This window comes from Gopherus evgoodei, chromosome 7, assembly GCF_007399415.2.
Source record: "Gopherus evgoodei ecotype Sinaloan lineage chromosome 7, rGopEvg1_v1.p, whole genome shotgun sequence".
Classification (NCBI taxonomy): domain Eukaryota; kingdom Metazoa; phylum Chordata; order Testudines; family Testudinidae; genus Gopherus; species Gopherus evgoodei.
The window spans coordinates 22,777,303-22,798,325 of NC_044328.1; the positions used below are offsets into that span (position 1 = coordinate 22,777,303).

Below are 21,023 nucleotides of genomic sequence, written 5' to 3' on the forward strand. Positions count from 1 at the left end.
AGAAACGTTGTTCTAGCAGGAGCCACCAGCCACCCCCACAATATGTATCCCTCCACCAAGATCCACACAATCCCTGCTTCCCCTCTCCCACTTTATATCTGCTGCCAAAAGCCACACAACCCCTTCATCCATTAGTATATCTACCATAAACAACTACAGCCCTTACGCACTGTGTGTTCCTTAACCCCTTGACTCCCACACCCTCTGCTTAGCCTTTCCCAGGAACATCAAGACCCCTCTTCATCAGGGACACTGAATCCCTCCACAGGGAGCAACGCACACCCCGTAACCACCTCCTGTCAGAGTCACTGAGATCCTGCTCCCAACAGGTGTTACCAACTGGACCCACAGGGCCCATAGCTACTGTGTAACCCTTCATCAAGGAGGAGTGGGGGGACAGAGGATTGGCCAGGGGCCTTGAGCCCTTTAGCAAACACATTCAGAGCGGGTAAAGGGGACCTGAGGACAGATGAGGTATGTGGGTCGGGGCTGGGGCACTGCTGGTTGATGGGGCTCTATGACAGAATCCCATTGTGGGCGATGGCTTTTTGGGGGCTCCTGGCGCATGGATACACACTGGGTGGGTCAGGAGGCCTGGAAGTTCGGTTCTAGAAGCCTCTGACGGAGGGATACCAGGCGTTTAGCCGCTTATCGCCTTCCCTCTTTCGGCGGGCCAAGCCGCGATGTTCGAGGAGCCCTCTGGGCCTGTCTCCGCTTAGCTGTGGGCCGACCAGTCCCCCTCAGCGTTGCCGTGGGGACGGGACGCCAGGCCGGGCTCCGCCCAGAGGTGAAGAGAGGCGGGGTAGCCGCCGCCCGCCCTCCATGGAGCCGAGCAAGGGTGAGCGAGCCCGGAGAGGAAGAGCCGGGACAACAGCTCGGGGAAGAGGGGACGCTGGGGAGAAGGGCGAAGTAGGGGGGTGGCGGGGGCGCTGGGCAGTGACCTGGAGGGGGCTGGCAGAGGCGAGGTAGGGGGGTGGCGGGGGTGCTGGGGAGTGACCTGGAGGGGGCTGGCAGAGGCGAGGTAGGGGGGTGGCGGGGGCGCTGGGCAGTGATCTGGAGGGGGCTGGCAGAGGCGAGGTAGGGGGGTGGCGGGGGCGCTGGGCAGTGATCTGGAGGGGGCTGGCAGAGGCAAAGTAGGGGGGTGGCGGGGGCGCTGGGCAGTGATCTGGAGGGGGCTGGCAGAGGCGTAGTAGGGGGGTGGCGGGGGCGCTGGGCAGTGATCTGGAGGGGGCTGGCAGAGGCAAAGTACGGGGGTGGCGGGGGCGCTGGGCAGTGATCTGGAGGGGGCTGGCAGAGGCGTAGTAGGGGGGTGGCGGGGGCGCTGGGCAGTGATCTGGAGGGGGCTGGCAGAGGCGTAGTAGGGGGGTGGCGGGGGCGCTGGGCAGTGATCTGGAGGGGGCTGGCAGAGGCGTAGTAGGGGGGTGGCGGGGGCGCTGGGCAGTGATCTGGAGGGGGCTGGCAGAGGCAAAGTACGGGGGTGGCGGGGGCGCTGGGCAGTGATCTGGAGCGGGCTGGCAGAGGCAAAGTAGGGGGGTGGCGGGGGTGCTGGGCAGTGACCTGGAGTGGGCTGGCAGAGGCGAAATAGGGGGGTGGCGGGGGCGCTGGGCAGTGACCTGGAGGGGGCTGGCAGAGGCGAAATAGGGGGGTGGCGGGGGCGCTGGGCAGTGACCTGGAGGGGGCTGGCAGAGGCGTAGTAAGGGGGTGGCGGGGGCGCTGGGGAGTGACCTGGAGGGGGCTGGCAGAGGCGTAGTAGGGGGGTGGCGGGGGTGCTGGGGAGTGACCTGGAGGGGGCTGGCAGAGGCGTAGTAGGGGGGTGGCAGTGGCGCTGGTCAGTGACCTGGAGGGGGCTGGCAGAGGCAAAGTACGGGGGTGGCGGGGGCGCTAGGCAGTGATCTGGAGTGGGCTGGCAGAGGCGAAATAGGGGGGTGGCGGGGGCGCTGGGCAGTGACCTGGAGGGGGCTGGCAGAGGCGTAGTAAGGGGGTGGCGGGGGCGCTGGGGAGTGACCTGGAGGGGGCTGGCAGAGGCAAAGTACGGGGGTGGCGGGGGCGCTAGGCAGTGATCTGGAGTGGGCTGGCAGAGGCGAAATAGGGGGGTGGCGGGGGCGCTGGGCAGTGACCTGGAGGGGGCTGGCAGAGGCGAAATAGGGGGGTGGCGGGGGCGCTGGGCAGTGACCTGGAGGGGGCTGGCAGAGGCGTAGTAAGGGGGTGGCGGGGGCGCTGGGGAGTGACCTGGAGGGGGCTGGCAGAGGCGTAGTAGGGGGGTGGCGGGGGTGCTGGGGAGTGACCTGGAGGGGGCTGGCAGAGGCGTAGTAGGGGGGTGGCAGTGGCGCTGGTCAGTGACCTGGAGGGGGCTGGCAGAGGCAAAGTACGGGGGTGGCGGGGGCGCTAGGCAGTGATCTGGAGTGGGCTGGCAGAGGCGAAATAGGGGGGTGGCGGGGGCGCTGGGCAGTGACCTGGAGGGGGCTGGCAGAGGCGTAGTAAGGGGGTGGCGGGGGCGCTGGGGAGTGACCTGGAGGGGGCTGGCAGAGGCGTAGTAGGGGGGTGGCGGGGGTGCTGGGGAGTGACTTGGAGGGGGCTGGCAGAGGCGTAGTAGGGGGGTGGCGGGGGCGCTGGACAGTGACCTGGAGGGGGCTGCAGAGGCGAAGTAGGGGAGTGGCGGGGGTGCTGGAGAGTGACCTGGAGGGGGCTGGCAGAGGCGAAGTAGAGGGGGGTGGCGGGATGTGTTGGGGAGTGACCTGGGAGGGACTGGCAGAGGCGAAGTAGGAGGGTGGTGGGGGCGCTGGGGAGTGACCTGGAGGGGGCTGGCAGAGGCGAAGTAGGGGGATTACTGGGGGTGCTGGGGAGTGATGGGGGGCTGGCAGAGGTGAAGTGGGGGATTACTGGGGGTGCTTGGGGTGTGATGGGGGGCTGGCAGAGGTGAAGTAAGGGGATTACTGGGGGTGCTGGGGAGTGATGGAGGGCTGGCAGAGGTGAAGTAAGGGGATGGCAGGGAGCTCTGAGGAGGTGGATAGTAGCAAGGGTGTGGGGTAGTGGGATGGCAGGAAAAACTGGGGATGTGACCCTGGCAGAGGGGATGGATGCTGGCTGTGGTTGAAGTAGTGGGATGGCAGGGGGTGCTGGGGATGTGACCCTGGAGAGGGGAGGAGAGGCGGGGCTTGCAAGGGGGTGGACTATTGGGATAGCAGAGGGTGCTGGGGCATGGCCCAGGAGGGGGTAGGGGCTGTCAGAGGGTGAAGTAGTGGGGTAGTAGGTAGGGGACGCTGGAGAGAGATGGAGGGGGCTGTCAGTGGTGAAGTAGTGGGATGGCAGAAGCTGCTGAGGATTGACCCTGGAGAGAGGAGGGGATAGTAGAAATGGGTCAAGTAGTGGGATGACAGGAAGTACTGGGAATGTGACCCCAGTGGCGAGAGGAGTGTGCTGGTGGTAGTTTAGTAGTGAGATGGCAGTTTGCACTGGAGATGCATGTGACCTCCGAGAGAGAAAATGGTGCTGGTTGGGGGGTGAGATAGTGGAGTGTCAGAGGGCACTGGGGATGTAAGGAGGGTGTGTTTGTGTGTGTAAAAGAAGTGAGAGAAGGGATAATGGCATTGAAACTCTTTAAAGAGGCCTCAGACACTGGAGGTCCATCTTTCAATGCCTGAATGAGCCAGAGAATGCGAAATGGAGCCTGGTGACAGATTGGTGTAAATCCTATAGTAAACCCCCAGTTCAAAGCCTTTCAATGACTTTGGATTCATGTATTCCAGAGAGCTAAAAATCTCCTTGTTTTCTTCTCTACATAGAACAGTGACAGAAATAATTCATATTTGTAATAAAATAGATAAAGCTGTATCAAAGACTATTGGGTTCTGTGAGTGGAACCTTTAAAGTTTAAAAAGAATTAACATATATAGAGCATTGTTACCTTATAGTCTGAAAAAGGGCATCGTAATAGTCTCCTTTGCCATTTTAATCTTTTTCTTGTTTGTTACAATTTTATGAAAATGATGGAGTTTTAGCCTGATATTTGGCCTGCAAACAGTATGTAAATATTATGAGTGAAATCCTGCGCCTTTGAGGTTGGTGGGAGTTTTGCCAATGGGAGTTTTGCAGTGAAGCCAAGATTTCACTCCATGTATGTTGTAACTACATAAGCACGTGTTGTAACAATGTGTCGGGTTGAATGGTGAGGCACAAACTGCATTTCCACTATATAAGTTATATAGCAATATACAAAAGCTATAATTTCAAGTATGTAATTTTCTGCATTATGTTTTGTTAATTATTAAAATATTTCTATTAGAATGTTGCTATTCTTAGAATGTATTTTAGATATATTAGTGGAAAGAATGCTATCCACCTGTTTCAAATGATCACTAGTCTATGGAATTTTAATAATTTACATGATTTTAAAAAAAACCCTCAGTGTTGACTGACCATCTTGTTTTTCGTATATCTCTATACTATCACAATAGTGTTCATAACACACGTATGTGTCAGTTGTCTATTTTATTAAATAAGCCAAAATCCTATAAATTGCACTGTGGCAGCCAAATAGCAGTGTCATGCAAATTGGCTGCCGAGGCACCAAATGTGGGGAGTGACGGGTGACGCTTTACCACTGTGATGAAGATTTGTCTGTCACAAAATTTTTGTCTCGATTGAGTAGAATTTCAAAGTCGGACTGTAGAATGACTGTTAGTACTGTCTAAATATCTACATGTTGAGATGATTGATGATAGAAAGATGGAGTTGGCCCCTGGTAAATCTGTTGCCTGTTCTGTTTATGTTAGAAAACGCAAGACCTCCTTTTTCTATTCCTTAGTCAGTAATGTAATATAACTGAGTTTTTATGTAGTCACTGATTCATACATACTGCTTCCCAAATATTTTAGAATGTTAACCCAACTACAGAGATTAACCAACAGCAGGACAGAGAAATTGAAGTACTCTGTAGGCATGGGAAAAAAGAGATATTTTGGTTTAGATTTTATATTAGATGGAGAATCAATTATATAGTGTTAGGACAGTCTGTTCCAGATGGAAGAAGATGCAGATGAGAAGGTTGGGTGGGGACTAGAAAGTCTGATGGGACAGTGAGAAGTGTAATGGTAGATGAGTAGACAGACACCAGATGTGTGAGCTCAGCTGAATAAAGCCAAAGCTTAACAAAGGTGGCAATTTTGAAAAGGATCCTGAAATAAATGGGGAGCCAGTTGAATTGTCTGGGGTGATGTGATCCTGCTTCTGTCTTCTCACTTGTAGGAAGAAGAGTTTCTTATATGCTGGAATTTGGCTTGCTAGGAATTGCGGAGGGAGGAGGCGCAGAGGAAATATGAAAGGGACTGGTAACAGTCAGAGATAGGAGTGTAGCATAGATGAGGATTTCAACAGAGGCGGCAGTGAGGCACTTGCGTACATGCTTAGAGGCACAGAGAGGTGATGTTAGGTTTGCAGACCCAGAAGTTTTGGGAGGAAATGGAATATGGAATTCTGACCCTGCTGAAGTCAATGGGCATTTAGCCATTCATTTCAATGGAGCCAGGATTTCGTCCACAGAGCTTGAAAGGCAAAGGTGACACTGCAGTTACAGACAGTGGAAACAAATTGGAAGTCAATGGACTTATTCTGACTTCTCATTGGTTTTTCAAATAAGAGTTTTATAGTCCAAATGAAGAAAATTATTCTTTCTACAGCAGCAGCAGAAGGTAGGGCAGACAAAAAACATTTTTGCCACTTCAACAAACTCTATATCTAAGTCAGCGTTTCTCAAACTGGGGCCGCTACTTGTGTAGGGAAAGCTCCCGGCGGGCCGGTTTCTTTACCTGCCCCGTCCGCAGGTCCAGCCGATCGCCAATGGGAACTGCTGCAAGTGGTGGCCAGTATGTCCCTTGACTCATGATGCCTTGAGCAGCACGCATTGGCCTGGCGCAGCACCTTTTGTACTGACCACTCACGGATACCACTATTTATCTCTCTCCATTCTGAAAACTGATAATTTATTCCTACTCTTTGTTTCCCACCTTTTAACCAGTTACTAATCCATGAGAGGACTTCCCTCTTATCCCATGACGGCTTACTTTTCAAAAGTCAATTTAAATTAAATACATTTTTTTAATTATATTTTTTTAAGAAATCTAGACCTGTTATGTGTTTTGGTGTAACTTGCATTATCCTTATGTTAAATTTGCATTATCCTAACAAAACATTTACTTTATTCATATCTCTTTTATACATCTCATCGATCCTGACACCCCCCCCCCCGTAAATTCGAACACCCCCCCTAATTTCAATTCCTGGGGAAACTACTGCTTGGCCCCACAAGGATGTCTCCAGGGCTGAGCTCTTCCTGGTCAGAGCCGGTGAGCCGATATATATCTTTTCCCCCTCTCCCCGGGAAACTGGAGGACATTCTGGACATCCAACCTTGGTCTCTCCAGAGACAAAACTTGTTAACTACAGGTAGTTGAAAGCAGCTATCAAATCCCCCCTCATTCTTCTCTTCTGCAAACTAAATAAGCCCAGTTCCCTCAGCCTATTCTCATAAGCCATGTGCTTCAGCCCACTGATCATTTTCATTGCCCTGCACTGGACTCTTTCCAATTTTTCCACATCCTTCTTGTAGTGTGGGGCACAAAACTGGACACAGTACTCCAGATGAGGCCTCACCAACGCCAAACAGAGGGGAAGGATCATGTCCCTCGATCTGCTGACAATGCTACTACTTATACAGCCCAAAATGCTGTTAGCCTTCTTGGCAACAAAGACACACTGTTGACTCATATCCAGCTTCTCTTCCGCTGTAACCCCAGGTCCTTTTCTGCAGAACTGCTGCCTAGCCATTCAGTCCCTAGTCTGTAGCAGTACATGGGATTCCTCCATCCTGAGTGCAGAACTCTGCACTTGTCCTTGTTGAACCTCATCAGATTTCTTTTGGCACAATTCTCTAGTTTGTCTAGGTCCCCCTGTATCCTATCTCTACCCTCCAGCATATCCACCACTCCTCCCAGTTCAGTGTCATCTGCAAACTTGCTGAGGGTGCAATCCACACCATTATCTAGATCAGGGATCGGCAAGATTTCAGAAGTAGTGTGCTGAATCTTCATTTATTCACTGTACTTTAAGGTTTTGCGTGCCAGTAATACATTTTAACATTTTTAGAAGGTCTCTTTCTATAAGTCTATAGTATATAACTAAACTATTGTTGTATGTAAAGTAAATAAGGCTTTTAAAATGTTTAAGAAGCTTCATTTAAAATTAAATTAAAATGCAGAGCCCCCCGGACTGATGGCCAGGACCCAGGTAGTGTGAGTGCCACTGAAAATCAGCTTGCGTGCCGCCTTCAGCACCCTTGCCATAGGTTGCCTACTCCTGATCTAGACCATTAATGAAGATGTTGAACAAAACTGGTCCCAGGACCGACCCTTGGGGCACTCCACTTGAAACCGGCTGCCAACTAGACGTGGAGCCATTGATCACTACCCGTTGACCCCGACGTGCTAGCCAGCTTTCTGTCCACCTTATAGTCCATTCATTCAGCCCATACTTCAGCTTGCTGGCAAGAATACTGTGGGAGACCATATCAAAAGCTTTACTAAAGTCAAGGAATAACATGTCCACTGCTTTCCCCTCATCCACAGAGCCAGTTATCTCATCATAGAAGGCAATTAGGTTAATTGGGCATGACTTGCCCTTGGTGAACCCATGCTGTCTGTTCCTAATCACTTTCCTCTCCTCAAAGTGCTTCAACATTGATTCCTTAAGGACCTGCTTCATGATTTTTCCAGGGACTGAGGTGAGGCTGACTGGCCTGGAATTTCCCAGATCCTCCTCCTCCCATTTTTAAAAGATGGGCACTCCATTAGCCTTTTTCCAGTCAACCACCGCATTTCTTTCTGTTCTCCTAATAAAATTTATTATAGCACGAAGGTTGACATTTTTACACAGTCTGCACACCAGCTGTAACTCTACAACTGTGGTAAAGTGTGAATAACCTGCTTTTCATTTTCATTTTCTCCTGGTGATGTGACCAATTAATTGGTAAAAATCCAAGCCCAAAAACAAAAAAAAATTAACTCCAAAAAGGAGTGTAAGATAAGACTATAAAGGATGGATAAAGGGGGGAGGGATAGCTCAGTGGTTTGAGCATTGGCCTGCAAAACCCAGGATGTGAGTTCAATCCTTGAGGGGGCCACTTAGGGATCTGGGGCAAAAATTGGTCCTGCTAGTGAAGGCAGGGGGCTAGACTCAATGACCTTTCAAGGTCCCTTCTAGTTCTAGGAGATTGGTATATCTCCAATTATTATTTATTATAAACCTGAGGCAATATATTAAGAGACTGACATCACAAAACTTCAATATATACTCAATGTACAATCAACATATATCAATGTATCACCAGTTGTGGTTTCTTTAGGACTGTGTCATTGTTTATGCTTTTGTAAGTTAGAAATTTAACACTTTTGTGTGTGTGTGTGTGTGCACAGTTTAAAAAAAATTACAAATGCTAACTCACAGTTAGTGGTATAACATATGTTCACTTTTGTCAGTGCTATCTAAATACCCATTAATACAATTTATGAACTACACAGGCCATATCATCCACATACACCTCTACTTCCCTCGATATAACACTGTCCTTGGGAGCCAAAAAATCTTACCGCATTATAGGTGAAACTGTGCTATATTGAACTTGCTTTCATCCACTGGAGTGCACAGCCCTGCCCTCCCCTCCCCCCCCCGGAGCACTGCTTTACCGCGTTATATCCAAATTCGTGTTATATCAGGTGGCATTATATCGAGGTAGTGGTGTATTAGAAGTACAGTAGAAATACATATGAGAAAAAACAGAGGGGGGGTTTACCAAAAAATAAATTATGGTCAGGCCAAACACAAGATTAGGGGATATAATTGTCTAGTGGCTTATTGCTTTTCACATTAAATTTCTGTTTGTTAATTTTCCAAGAAAAAAGGTTTGTATGGCTCATCTTACTCAGCAAAACCACTTTTCAGCCTTAAAGCTTGTCTTTGCTTATATTTTCCTTTGGAGAATAACTTCCACAGTGTTTGCACTAATTTGTTTATTTGAGCTCTGTACAAACAGTGGAAGGTGATTTAAGAGTTTGGGGTTTACAGAGGCAGTGAATCATTTATTGTTTGGTCAATATGTCAGTCTGTACCAGACTGGTTGTAAATAAATACATTGCATATGACATATTGATTCAACAGTTTAGGCCATGGCATGGGTGCCGAAGGCGGCACGCAAGCTGATTTTCAGTGGCACTCATTCTGCCTGAGTCCTTGCCAGCAGTCCGGGGGCCTCTGCATTTTAATTTAATTTTAAATGAAGCTTCTTAAACATTTTAAAAGCCTTATTTACTTTACATACAACAATAGTTTAGTTATATATTATAGAATTATAGAAAGAGACCTTCTAAAAATGTTAAAATGTATTACTGGCACTCAAAACCTTAAAGTAGAGTGAATAAATGAAGATTTGGCACACTACTTCTGAAACGTTGCCGATCCCTGGTTTAGGCATATACCTTTATGAAGCTAGCCCAAAATTAAAATCAATTTTCATTTATATTTTCAATGTTATGAGATTTTCTTGTGGTTATGAAACGATCACAAATAAGTACCCTTTTCTGACAGACATTCATAGTGCACCATAGTAAAGGTATAAAGAATAGGATTCCTTTGTTTATTTGATGAGTAAACTTAACTCATTAAGATCAACAAGAATTACACATACAAATCAAGGGAAGACTACATTATATCCTTTCACTCTTTTTGTACAACCCTTTTTAAATTGTATTAATTAAACTACTTCTCTCAGAATATTTTCACAATCAGTAAATGATAATTCCACATCATCTCAATTTAAAATGATGATATGGTAACTGGAATGCCAGTTTTAATCAAACTTTTGTTTTTAAATTAATACAGAATAAAAAGAAACCCAGGCTGTAATTAGATATATTACAAGCCGGTAAAAGTAACAGGGGTGGGAAGCAAGCAGTTCCTCCGCATATTCACATCTACTGTTTCTCTAAATTATCAGCAAATGTTAAAGAAAGAAAGGTAGCTAGGCACCTTCATCAAATAGTACAGAATTTGAAAGAAAAGGCCATTATCTAATGACTAAAATTGGAATCTTACACATTTTCACCCTAAGAATCTGGTACAGAGTCTAGAAAAAGTTTGACATTCTGAAAGACAATTAATCTCCTCTTACTTCTTTAAGGAACAATCCCAATCCAGCTATTCATGTCCTCTGAGCAATGTAATATTTGGCACAAGTAAGGTTTAATGTAATAAAAATACTTGATATCACAAAACTCTTTCGCTCTATTTGATGCAATTGTACCAAATGTTGTCTATTGGGGAGCTCAAAGTTAGCACACCAGACATTTTATACTCTGTCTTTGAAAACCTATACCTATTTTCAAATTATGAACAGTTAAAACATTATTCTTGTTTTAAGTAAGTCTAGTAGCAACTTGGCATGGCGCGAACACTGGCCATTGATCCTGGGCATTCCATGTAAAATGTTCACATTGGTCCTGTGAAATTACCATTGGCAACTAACAAAAGCAACTTTATTGCTTATGTGCTGCCTAAAATAACATTCTCTGGACCTTATTTATCTGTCAGTATGACAGCAAGTGATACTACAGTTTCACTGGATGGATTTGTTGGCATATAAAAAAAAATCACAAGCCAAATAAATAGTAATATAATCTATGTTTACTGCCCCATCTTTTGAGAAAGCTATATTGAATGAGGAGCTCAGCCAGAAACAGGATTTGTAATATGCATGACAAGTATTGATTTGTTAAATACTTATCACTTCCATGGATAAAGCACTATCTATAATACAGTTATTCTCCATATACTGATTTACTTTGGGCTCATTTAATACCTGATGATGTGTTTCTGGGTTTTTTTAATATATAGTGATGGGGCAAGGCCAGATGGCTACAGTAAAGTAGTGAGGAACAGGTATGTTAACCAAACAAATCCCTGGTACCATGGTAACCAAATGGCAGTTGCTCCAGGTTAATCAAGACACCTGGGGCCAATTAAGATCCTTCTAGAAGGCAGTGAAGATAGCTAGGTTGATTGGGACACCTGAAGCCAATCAAGGGCTGGTTGGAACTAGTTAAAAGCCTCCCAGTTACCCAGTGAGGTGGGCGTCAGGAGCTGTGCTGCTGGAGGAGTGAAACAGTACAAAACCATATCAGGTGCAAGGAAGGAGGCCCTGAGGTAATGGCAATGGTGAAGGTGATATTAAGTGGGGGCTGCTGTGGGGAAGTGGCCCAGGGAATTGTACATGTCCTATTTCCAAAAAGTCAGCTACTGCAGCCGCTAATTTTAGGGTCCCTGGGCTGGAGCCTGGAGTAGAGGGTGAGCCTGGGCTCTCCCCTTCCTGATTAATCACTGAGATTGGGAGACAACAGAGACTGTGTGAGGGAGGATTGCTTCTTCTCACCTCTAGTGTTGGCTTATGATGAAAATGGCTCAGTAAGCTGTGACCTTTGCCTCTTGAGAGAAAAAGGCTATGTAGAGGGTCACAGTGAGCCTCTGAGGCTAGCAGAATCCACCGGGAAGTGCAGGACCCATGTGTATTTATATGCATAGCTATATATCTCAATTTTGTGAAGAATACCACTGCACAGAAACTTAAACTAGGATTTTCTAGGCCACAAGCAGAAATTCTCTTGCTGTAAGTAAATTAAAACAGAAACCTACTACACATAGTAGTTTTCTTAAATTCTCAGAATGATGCTTTAACAAAGAAATTACTAAACTCTCTCAGTTTCCTCTGACAGGTACTGTGAATGACAAAAAAGACAGACAACAGACCTTATAAACATTGTATTTGCTAGGGAGAGCTGTACTAGGAGGCATCAGATCAGTTTTTTAAAATCTGTCAGGCAGAATCTAAAGTTACTTATTCTTGTAATCTCTTGCTTCAAATTCAATTTGGGAGTTTACTTTAACTTCTCTGGAGACTGTTGAAACTCATGAATAACCTAAAATAAAAAAGACCTGAGCCTCCCTTTTGGTGTAAATCTTTTTAATTATTTAAATGAACTACTCTAGCAGAATTACTCAGCATTTAAGGATTTCCTTGCTTTGCATTATCAGCTATTCCTTCTTTGAATCTGATATATGAATCAGGAAAGGAAAAATAAGAGGGAGAAAAAAATAAAGACTAAGGGCTATACTTACTTGCTATGGCAAATTTCTGCCATCCTTACTCAAGCTAATTTCAGTGAGACTCTTCCAGAGTGTTGTGATACACATTGCAAGTAAGGGTGCTAGAATTTGGCCCTAAAAGAATAAAATCATGGAAAAGGTGATAAGAATAAAGAGCTATTCATATGAAGTTTAACCTTAAATTATTATAAATACAAACAAATACTTATATAGGAAAAAAATATTTTTAGAATAGAAAACTATTCCTTCAGTTTAAAAAAATGATGTATAATGGAATAATAGGCTCAAAGCTGCAGGTGTGAAGGCATTGTTGCCCCCTCGAGGTAACTGTTTTTGATCCAAGGGGAAATAGCTTTGTTTTTATACTGAAAGCTTTATTTTTGGGATAAACATGCTATTCAGTTTCCTACTCCTGGGGGCATTCTGTGCCAAAAAATTAAGAATTCTGCACACAATATTTTCAAATTCTGCAAAATTCTACATATTTTATTTGTGAAAATAACATAATATAATCAGTTTTTCTTATTACTAGAAATTTCAATTTGAGAATACAGTGATTTCTTTATACTGAATATTGGCTACAAAAATTGCTAAAAATTTAAAACAAAGAGGGCCTGACTCTGCACATCACTGCTTAATATGCTGACCAATATTGTCTCATTGTTTCCTTGTACTCTCCTGTCTTCCGATACCCTTAGTTATGCTCTGTTTTATACTTCGATTGTAAGTTCACTGGGGCAGGAACTGTCTTTTTATTCTGTTTATCCCTAGCAAAATGGGATCTCAGCCCACAGCTGGGCTCCTATGCAGTATAATCATATAAAGAACAAACAACAACATATGCAGGCCAATCCCATCAACTTTACTAGAAGTTCGGCATGGATAAGGCCACAAGGTTGAAATCTTGGCCACTGACTTCAGTGGGGCCATGATTTAAGTCCAAGTGTTCAAAAATTAATTTGAAAATGGTGACTGTAGTAATGTCATGGGATTTTCTGGGTCCCAACTGGCTAGCACTTTAAAATAATAGCATTTTAAAGAAATATAACACTGTCCAAATGTAGTTGAAAGCCACTATACTAGAACAAAAAGAACAGGAGGACTTGTGGCACGTTAGAGAATAACAAATTTATTTGAGCATAAGCTTTCATGGGACAGCCTCCTGATGCCAAAGCAAAACTAAGACTTATTTTCAAAGCATGAGACATTTGACAAAGTTCAGTTACAGTGACTCTGTGATTAAAGGAAACCAACCATGTCAATTTCAACTGCAGTCAAATCACAAGGGAAAAAGTGCCAAACAAAGGACTAACCAGTGAGAAAAAATATTTTACTTGTGTGCTTTCCAGAGGATTACAAACAATAAAGAGAAACATTTTAAAAAGCAATTAAATAATTTGACAGTTTTTTCAAATATCTGATTGCAGGGTAGGTTAATTTAATAGAAAGCAATTTAAATCAGTTGTTTGAATTAACATTAAAAAACCTGCTTTAAAGCATTTTAATAATTTTTTGCTTTTCTAAACTATTTTATTAAAGACTTCTTCATTTTCATTGGCTGGTACATGAACCAAAAGTAAACCCTGTCAGCAGTCAGATGAGTTGTTTTAATGGGACATCAACTTTTTAAAAATAACAGAGAAATAAAACACACTTCTGTTTGACGATGTGATTGTTAATGCGTAGAAATTTAAAAGGGAATTTAGGAGCTGGTGTAAACCTGAAATAACGTTTTTTTTCTTTAATGGACTAGATTTCAAGTTGACAGTGTCTTTTTAAAAGGACACTGTCAATTTAAATTTGTCCCAAAACTCTGCCAGAACAAACTTTTACAAAACTAACACCAACAGGTATTTCCCTTATTATTATTATTATTATTATTTTATTGACAATTAAAACAGGAGTGGTAAAACAAATAAGCATTCTCTTGCACTGTTTTACACCTAAATATTTCAGCTATGGAAGCCTGAAGCTGACTTCATTGATTTTCACTGTCCATGCCAAAAGAAGTGCAAATGAGATCAGCCCCTAAAGTCTTTTTCCACAGCTCACCACCAGATGTCTGGGAGAGCTCATTCTGATTCTGCTTACACATACTTTCAGGAGAAAGGCCTAAAGGCACCTGATATGGGACCTCACCTATGGGATGAGTCCTATAGACAAAACCAGGAGGCTCAGTAGCAGTAGACATTGAGCAAGAGTCAGCCTTACACACTCTACCAACATGGATATTAGGTTCTGGATCTTGTGGAATACATTCAGTGATAGACAGAAATTGCAACACATGTCTATGTCCACTGCCACATGAACTGTCTTTGTTAAGGGAGTCAAAGAGCACTTCTTGTGTTTATCACATCTGTGTGCTTGAAGCAGATCCAGCATCCTGATTGTGGCACGATGTGATGCTGCCTGGGTCAGAGTGCTGATCAAGATGTCATCTAAGAAGAGATACACATCTGAGTCTGGCTATTATTGCCACCAGAAACTTGGCAAAGACCTTGAGGGCCAGCAAAAGGTGTTTGGCACTGATAGTGGACTGTGCCTACAATGCAAGGACTGTACTGTTCAACATACTCATAAATGATCTGCAAATTTTGCCACCTCGCTGTTTACCCATTTTTCCAGATGATACAAAACTATTCAAGATATTAAGTCCCAGGCAGACTGCGAAGTGTTACAAAGGGATCTCACAAAAATCAGTGACTGGGCAACAAAAATGGCAGATGAAATTCAATGTTAATAAATGCAAAGTAATGCACATTGGAAAACCAATCTCAACTATACATACAAAATGAAGGAGTCTGAATTAGCTGTTACCACTCAGAAAGAAATCTTGAAGTCATTGTGGATAGTTCTCTGAAAACATCCACTCAATGTGGAGTGGCAGTCAATGATTCCCAACGTTGTGTTTGCTTTTTTAAAAAGAACAGGAGTACTTGTGGCACCTTAGATACTCACAAATTTATTTGAGCCTAAGCTTTTGTGGGCTCCAGCTCACTTCTCATAGACTCCAGGACTGGAAGGGACCTCGAGAGGTCATCAAGTCCAGTCCCCTGCCCTCATGGCAGGACCAAATATTGTCTAGACCATCCCTAATAAACATTCATCTAACCTACTCTTAAATATCTCCAGAGATGGAGATTCCACAACTTCCCTAGGCAATCTATTCCAGTGTTTATCTACCCTGACAGTTAGGAACTTTTTCCTAATGTCCAACCTAAATCTCCCTTGCTGCAGTTTAAGCCCATTGCTTCTTGTTCTATCATTGGAGGCTAAGGTGAACAAGTTTTCTCCTTCCTCCTGATGACACCCTTTTAGATACCTGAAAACTGCTATCAGGTCCCCTCTCAGTCTTCTCTTTTCCAAACTAAACAAACCCAATTCCTTCAGCCTTCCTTCATAGGTCATGTTCTCAAGACCTTTAATCATTCTTGTTGCTCTTCTCTGGACTCTCTCCAATTTCTCCATCTTTCTTGAAATGTGGTGCCCAGAACTGGACACAATACTCCAGCTGAGGCCTGACCAGCGCAGAGTAAAGCAGAAGAATGACTTCTCGTGTCTTGTTTACAACACACCTGTTAATGCATCCCAGAATCATGCTTGCTTTTTTTGCAACAGTATCACACTGACTCATATTAAGCTTGTGGTCTACTATGACCCCTAGATCTCTTTCTGCCATACTCCTTCCTAGACAGTCTCTTCCCATTCTGTATGTGTGAAACTGATTGTTCCTTCCTAAGTGGAGCACTTTGCATTTATCTTTATTGAACTTCATCCTGTTTACCTCAGACCATTTCTCCAATTTGTCCAGATCATTTTGAATTTTGACCCTGTCCTCCAAAGCAGTTGCAATCTCTCCCAGTTTGGTATCGTCCGCAAACTTAATAAGCGTACTTTCTATGCCAACATCTAAATCGTTGATGAAGCTATTGAACAGAACCGGTCCCAAAACAGACCCCTGCGGAACCCCACTTGTTATAACTTTCCAGCAGGATTGGGAGCCATTAACAACTACTCTCTGAGTATGGTTATCCAGCCAGTTGTGCACCCACCTTATAGTAGCCCCATCTAAATTGTACTTTCCTAGTTTATCTATAAGAATATCATGTGAGACCGTATCAAATGCCTTACTAAAGTCTAGGTATATCACATCCACTGCCTCTCCCTTATCCACAAGGCTCGTTATCCTATCAAAGAACGCTATCAGATTAGTTTGACACGATTTGTTCTTTACAAATCCATGCTGGCTATTCCCTATCACCTTACCACCTTCCAAGTGTTTGCAGATGATTTCTTTAATTACCTGCTCCATTATCTTCCCTGGCACAGAAGTTAAACTAACTGGTCTGTAGTTTCCTGGGTTGTTTTTATTTCCCTTTTTATAGATGGGCACTATATTTGCCCCCTTCCAGTCTTCTGGAATCTCGCCTGTCTCCCATGATTTCCCAAAGATAATAGCTAGAGGCTCAGATACCTCTTCTATTAACTCCTTGAGTATTCTAGGATGCATTTCGTCAGGCCCTGGTGACTTGCAGGCATCTAACTTTTCTAAGTGATTTTTTACTTGCTCTTTTCGTATTTTATCTTCTAAACCTACCCTCTTCCCGTAAGCATTCACTATATTAGACATTCCTTCAGACTTCTCAGTGAAGACCGAAACAAAGAAGTCATTAAGCATCTCTGCCATTTCCAAGTCTCCCGTTACTGTTTTCCCCCTCCTTACTGAGCAGTGGGCCTACCCTGTCCTTGGTCTTCCTCTTGCTTCTAATGTATTGATAAAAAGTCGTCTTGTTTCCCTTTATTCCCATAGCTAGTTTGAGCTCATTTTGTGCCTTTGCCTTTCTAATCTTGCCTCTGCATTCCTGTGTTATTTGCCTATATTCATCCTTTGTAATCTGACCTAGTTTCCATTTTTTATATGACGCCTTTTTATTTTGTAGGTCACGCAAGATTTCAAAGTTAAGCCAAGGTGGTCTTTTGCCACATTTTCTATCTTTCCTAACCATCGGAATAGCTTGCTTTTGGGCCCTTAATAGTGTCCCTTTGAAAAACTGCCAACTCTCCTCAGTAGTTTTTTCCCCTCAGTCTTGATTCCCATGGGACCTTACCTATCAGCTCTCTGAGCTTACCAAAATCCGCCTTCCTGAAATCCATTGTCTCTATTTTGCTGTACTCCCTTCTACCCTTCCTTAGAATTGCAAACTCTATGATTTCATGGTCACTTTCACCCAAGCTTCCTTCTACTTTCAAATTCTCAACAAGTTCCTCTCTATTTGTTAAAATCAAGTCTAGAACAGATTCCCCCCAGTAGCTTTTTCAACTTTCTAAAATAAAAAGTTGTCTGCAATGCAGTCCAGGAACTTATTGGATAGTCTGTGCCCCGCGGTGTTATTTTCCCAACATATTTCTGGATAGTTGAAGTCCCCCATCACCACCAAATCTTGGGCTTTGGATGATTTTGTTAGTTGTTTGAAAAAAGCCTCATCCACCTCTTCCACCTGATTAGGTGGCCTGTAATAGACTCCCAGCACGACATCACCCGTGTTTTTTACCCCTTTTAGCCTAACCCAGAGACTCTCAACACTTCCATCTCCACCTCAGTCCAAGTGTGTACATTTTTAATATATAAGGCAACACCTCCTCCCTTTTTTCCCGTCTATCCTTCCTGAGCAAACTATACCCATCCACACCAACATTGCAGTCGTGTGTATTATCCCACCAAGTTTCAGTAATGCCAACAATGTCATAGTTGTATTTATTTATTAGCACTTGCAGTTCTTCCTGCTTATTACCCTACTTCTTGCATTTGTATATAGGCATCTAAGATACTGGTTTGATCTTGCCTCCCAGCTTTGCCCTGACCCTCCTTCCTCACTGCCATTATAGCCCGTGCTCCCTCCTGTTTCCAACCCATCTCCCAGGTCTCGTTCCCCACTTACCTGTGGGATTTGCTCACCTGTCCCCGTCGAACCTAGTTTAAAGCCCTACTAGTTTAAAATCCGTACTTCGTCGGATGTAGTCCATGAAAGCTTGTGCTCAAATAAATTTGTTAGTCTCTAAGGTGCTGCATGTACTCCTGTTGTCTTTTGCGGATAAAGACTAATACGGCTTCTACTCTGAATCCTTTTGCTTCTTTTTTAAGAAAGGGATAGATAAGACAGAAAATATCATATTGCCTCTCTATAAATCCATGGTACATGTACACCTTGAATACTGTGTGCAGATCTGGTCACCCTATCCCAAAAAAAGATATATTGGAAATGGAAAAGGTACAGAGATGGTGTCATAAACAGATAGCTAAGGGTTAATGTCTTTTACACCTGGAAAGAAGTACCTGAAACACCTGACCAGAGGACCAATCAGGAAACCAGACTTTTTCAGATCTGGGTGGAGGGAAGTTTGTGTGAGTCCTTTGTTCTTGGGTCTTCTGCCTGTCCCTCACGGCTATGAGAAGTGATTTTTTTTCTGTCTCCTGCCTTTCTAATCTCCATATCATAAATCTAGTCCCAGATTTGGACCTTAGCGTCCAAAATATGGGGGTTAGAATGAAAACCTCCAAGCTTAGTTACCAGCTTGGACCTGGTAAAGCTGCCACCACCCAAAAAAATAGTATTTTGGGGCACTCTGGTCCCCCCAAAAACCTTCCCTGGGGACCCCAAGACCCATATTCTCCCAGTCCTGCTAGTAGACCATCTACCAGCCTCTGGAAGGTGGCGGGTGCATTTCGAAGGCCGAAAGGAAGGACATTAAATTCATACACCCACGCATGGGTGACGAATGCTGACCTCTCCTTGGCAGGTTCATCTAGCGGTACTTGCCAGTACCCCTTGGTTAAGTCTATTGTAGAGATGAACTGGGCCCGTCCCAACTTTTCCAATAGCTCATCGGTGCGGGACATTGGATAGTTGTCCGGACGAGTTACCGCATTTAGCTTACGGTAGTCCACACAAAAGCGTATTTCCCCATCTAGTTTGGGTACCAGAACCACTGGAGATGCCCATGCATTGGTAGATGAGCAGATTATACCTATCTGTAGCATGTTCTGGATCTCCTGTTCTATAGCAGCTTGGGCATGAGGAGACACCTGGTAGGGTGGGGTTCTAATGGGATGAGCATTACCCGTGTCAATGGAGTGGTATGCCTGTTCAGTCCGTCCTGGGGTGGCTGAGAACAATGGGGCGAAGCTAGTGCACAGCTCCTTGATTTGTCGCCGCTGCAGACGTTCCAGGGTGGTTGAGAGGTTCACCTCTTCCACTCCACCGTCTTTTTTCCCGTTGTAGTAGACACCGTCAGGCCACTCAGCATCATCTCCCTGGACTGTAAACTGACAAACCTGTAAGTCTCTGGAATAGAAAGGCTTGAGAGAATTAACATGGTACACTCTGGGCTTTAGTGAGGAATTGGGAAATGCTATGAGGTAGTTCACAGTTCACAGGCGCTCTTGGACCGTGAATGGCCTTTCCCATGATGCTTCCATCTTATGGGCCTGTTGCCTTCAAGACCATAACCTGGTCTCCTACCTTGAAGGAACGTTCTCTGGCATGTCTGTCATACCAGGCCTTTTGCTCTTCCTGAGCATCCTTTAGGTTCTCTTTAGCAAGGGCTAAGGAGTGTCGGAGGGTGTTTTGTAGGTTGCTTACAAAGTCCAGAATGTTAGTTCCTGGAGAAGGCGTAAACCCCTCCCATTGCTGCTTCACCAACTGTAATGGTCCCTTAACCTCGTGACCATACACAAGTTCAAATGGTGAAAACCCTAAACTGGGATGTGGTACAGCCCTGTAGGCAAACAGCAACTGCTGCAACACTAGGTCCCAATTATTGGAGTATTCGTTGATGAATTTACGTATCATGGCCCCCAAAGTTCCATTACACCTTTCCACCAGGCCATTGGTTTGATGGTGGTACGGGGTGGCAACCAAGTGATTCACCCCATGAGTTTCCCACAGTTTTTGCATGGTCCCTGCCAGGAAATTAGATCCTGAATCTGTAAGGATGTCGGAGGGCTAACCTACCCTGGCAAAAATGTCTGTTAGGGCCAGGCACACAGTGTTAGTCTTGGTGTTGCCTAGAGCTACTGCTTCCGGCCATCGGGTAGCAAAGTCCACGAAAGTCAGTACGTACTGCTTTCCTCTGGGCGTCTTTTTTGGAATATCCACAGCTACTCGCTGAAATGGGTCCTCAATTATGGGGAGTGGCTGGAGAGGGGCCTTGACCTGGTCTTGGGGTTTTCCCACTTTTTGGCATACCTCACAAGACCGGACATACTTGGCAACGTCCTTGCCCATCCCCTCCCAGTGGAAGGACTTCCCCAACCGGTCCTTGGTTCTGTTCACCCTAGCATGGTCACTGGGATGATCATGGGCTAAGCTTAAGAGCTTCCCCCGGTACTTAGTTGGAACCACCAACTGTTTTTGCGGCTGCCATTCTTCCCGGTGTCCACCAGAAAGAATCTCCTTGTATAAAAGTCCTTGGTCTATAACAAACTGGGATCGATTAGAAGAGCTGAGAGGCGGTGGGGTGCTCCGTACCGCCGCCCAAGCTTTCTGAAGGCTGTCATCTGCTTTCTGCTCAGTCTGGAACTGTTCCCTTGAGGCTGGGGTCACCAGTTCTTCCGCAGACTGTGGACTTGGGCTTGGTCCCTCTGGAAGCGATGTAGGTGATGGGGTTGTTTCCGTTGCTGATGAACCGCTTACCCTCAGGTGCACCAGCGGAATTTCAGGCTCTGGCTGAGCCTTTTGGGTATGGCTGAGCCTTTTGGGTATGGCTGTCTGTTGCTTCTGCCAGTTCTGGCTCGCTGGCGCCCTCTGGTGTTGAGTTTG

General features: G+C 45.1%; 1 protein-coding gene across 2 annotated transcripts in view; it reads left to right on the forward strand.

Annotated features, from left to right (window-relative positions):
- Positions 1 to 806: 806 nt before the first annotated feature.
- The window catches only part of FANK1 (fibronectin type III and ankyrin repeat domains 1), a 74,571-nt gene continuing 54,354 nt past the window's right edge, over positions 807 to 21,023 (forward strand). For both annotated transcript variants that reach the window (XM_030571002.1, XM_030571003.1), the window contains exon 1: positions 807 to 838. In XM_030571002.1, coding sequence (XP_030426862.1) covers positions 823 to 838 — 16 coding nt within the window. In that variant the 5' untranslated portion in view covers positions 807 to 822. The remainder of the gene's footprint in view (positions 839 to 21,023) is intronic.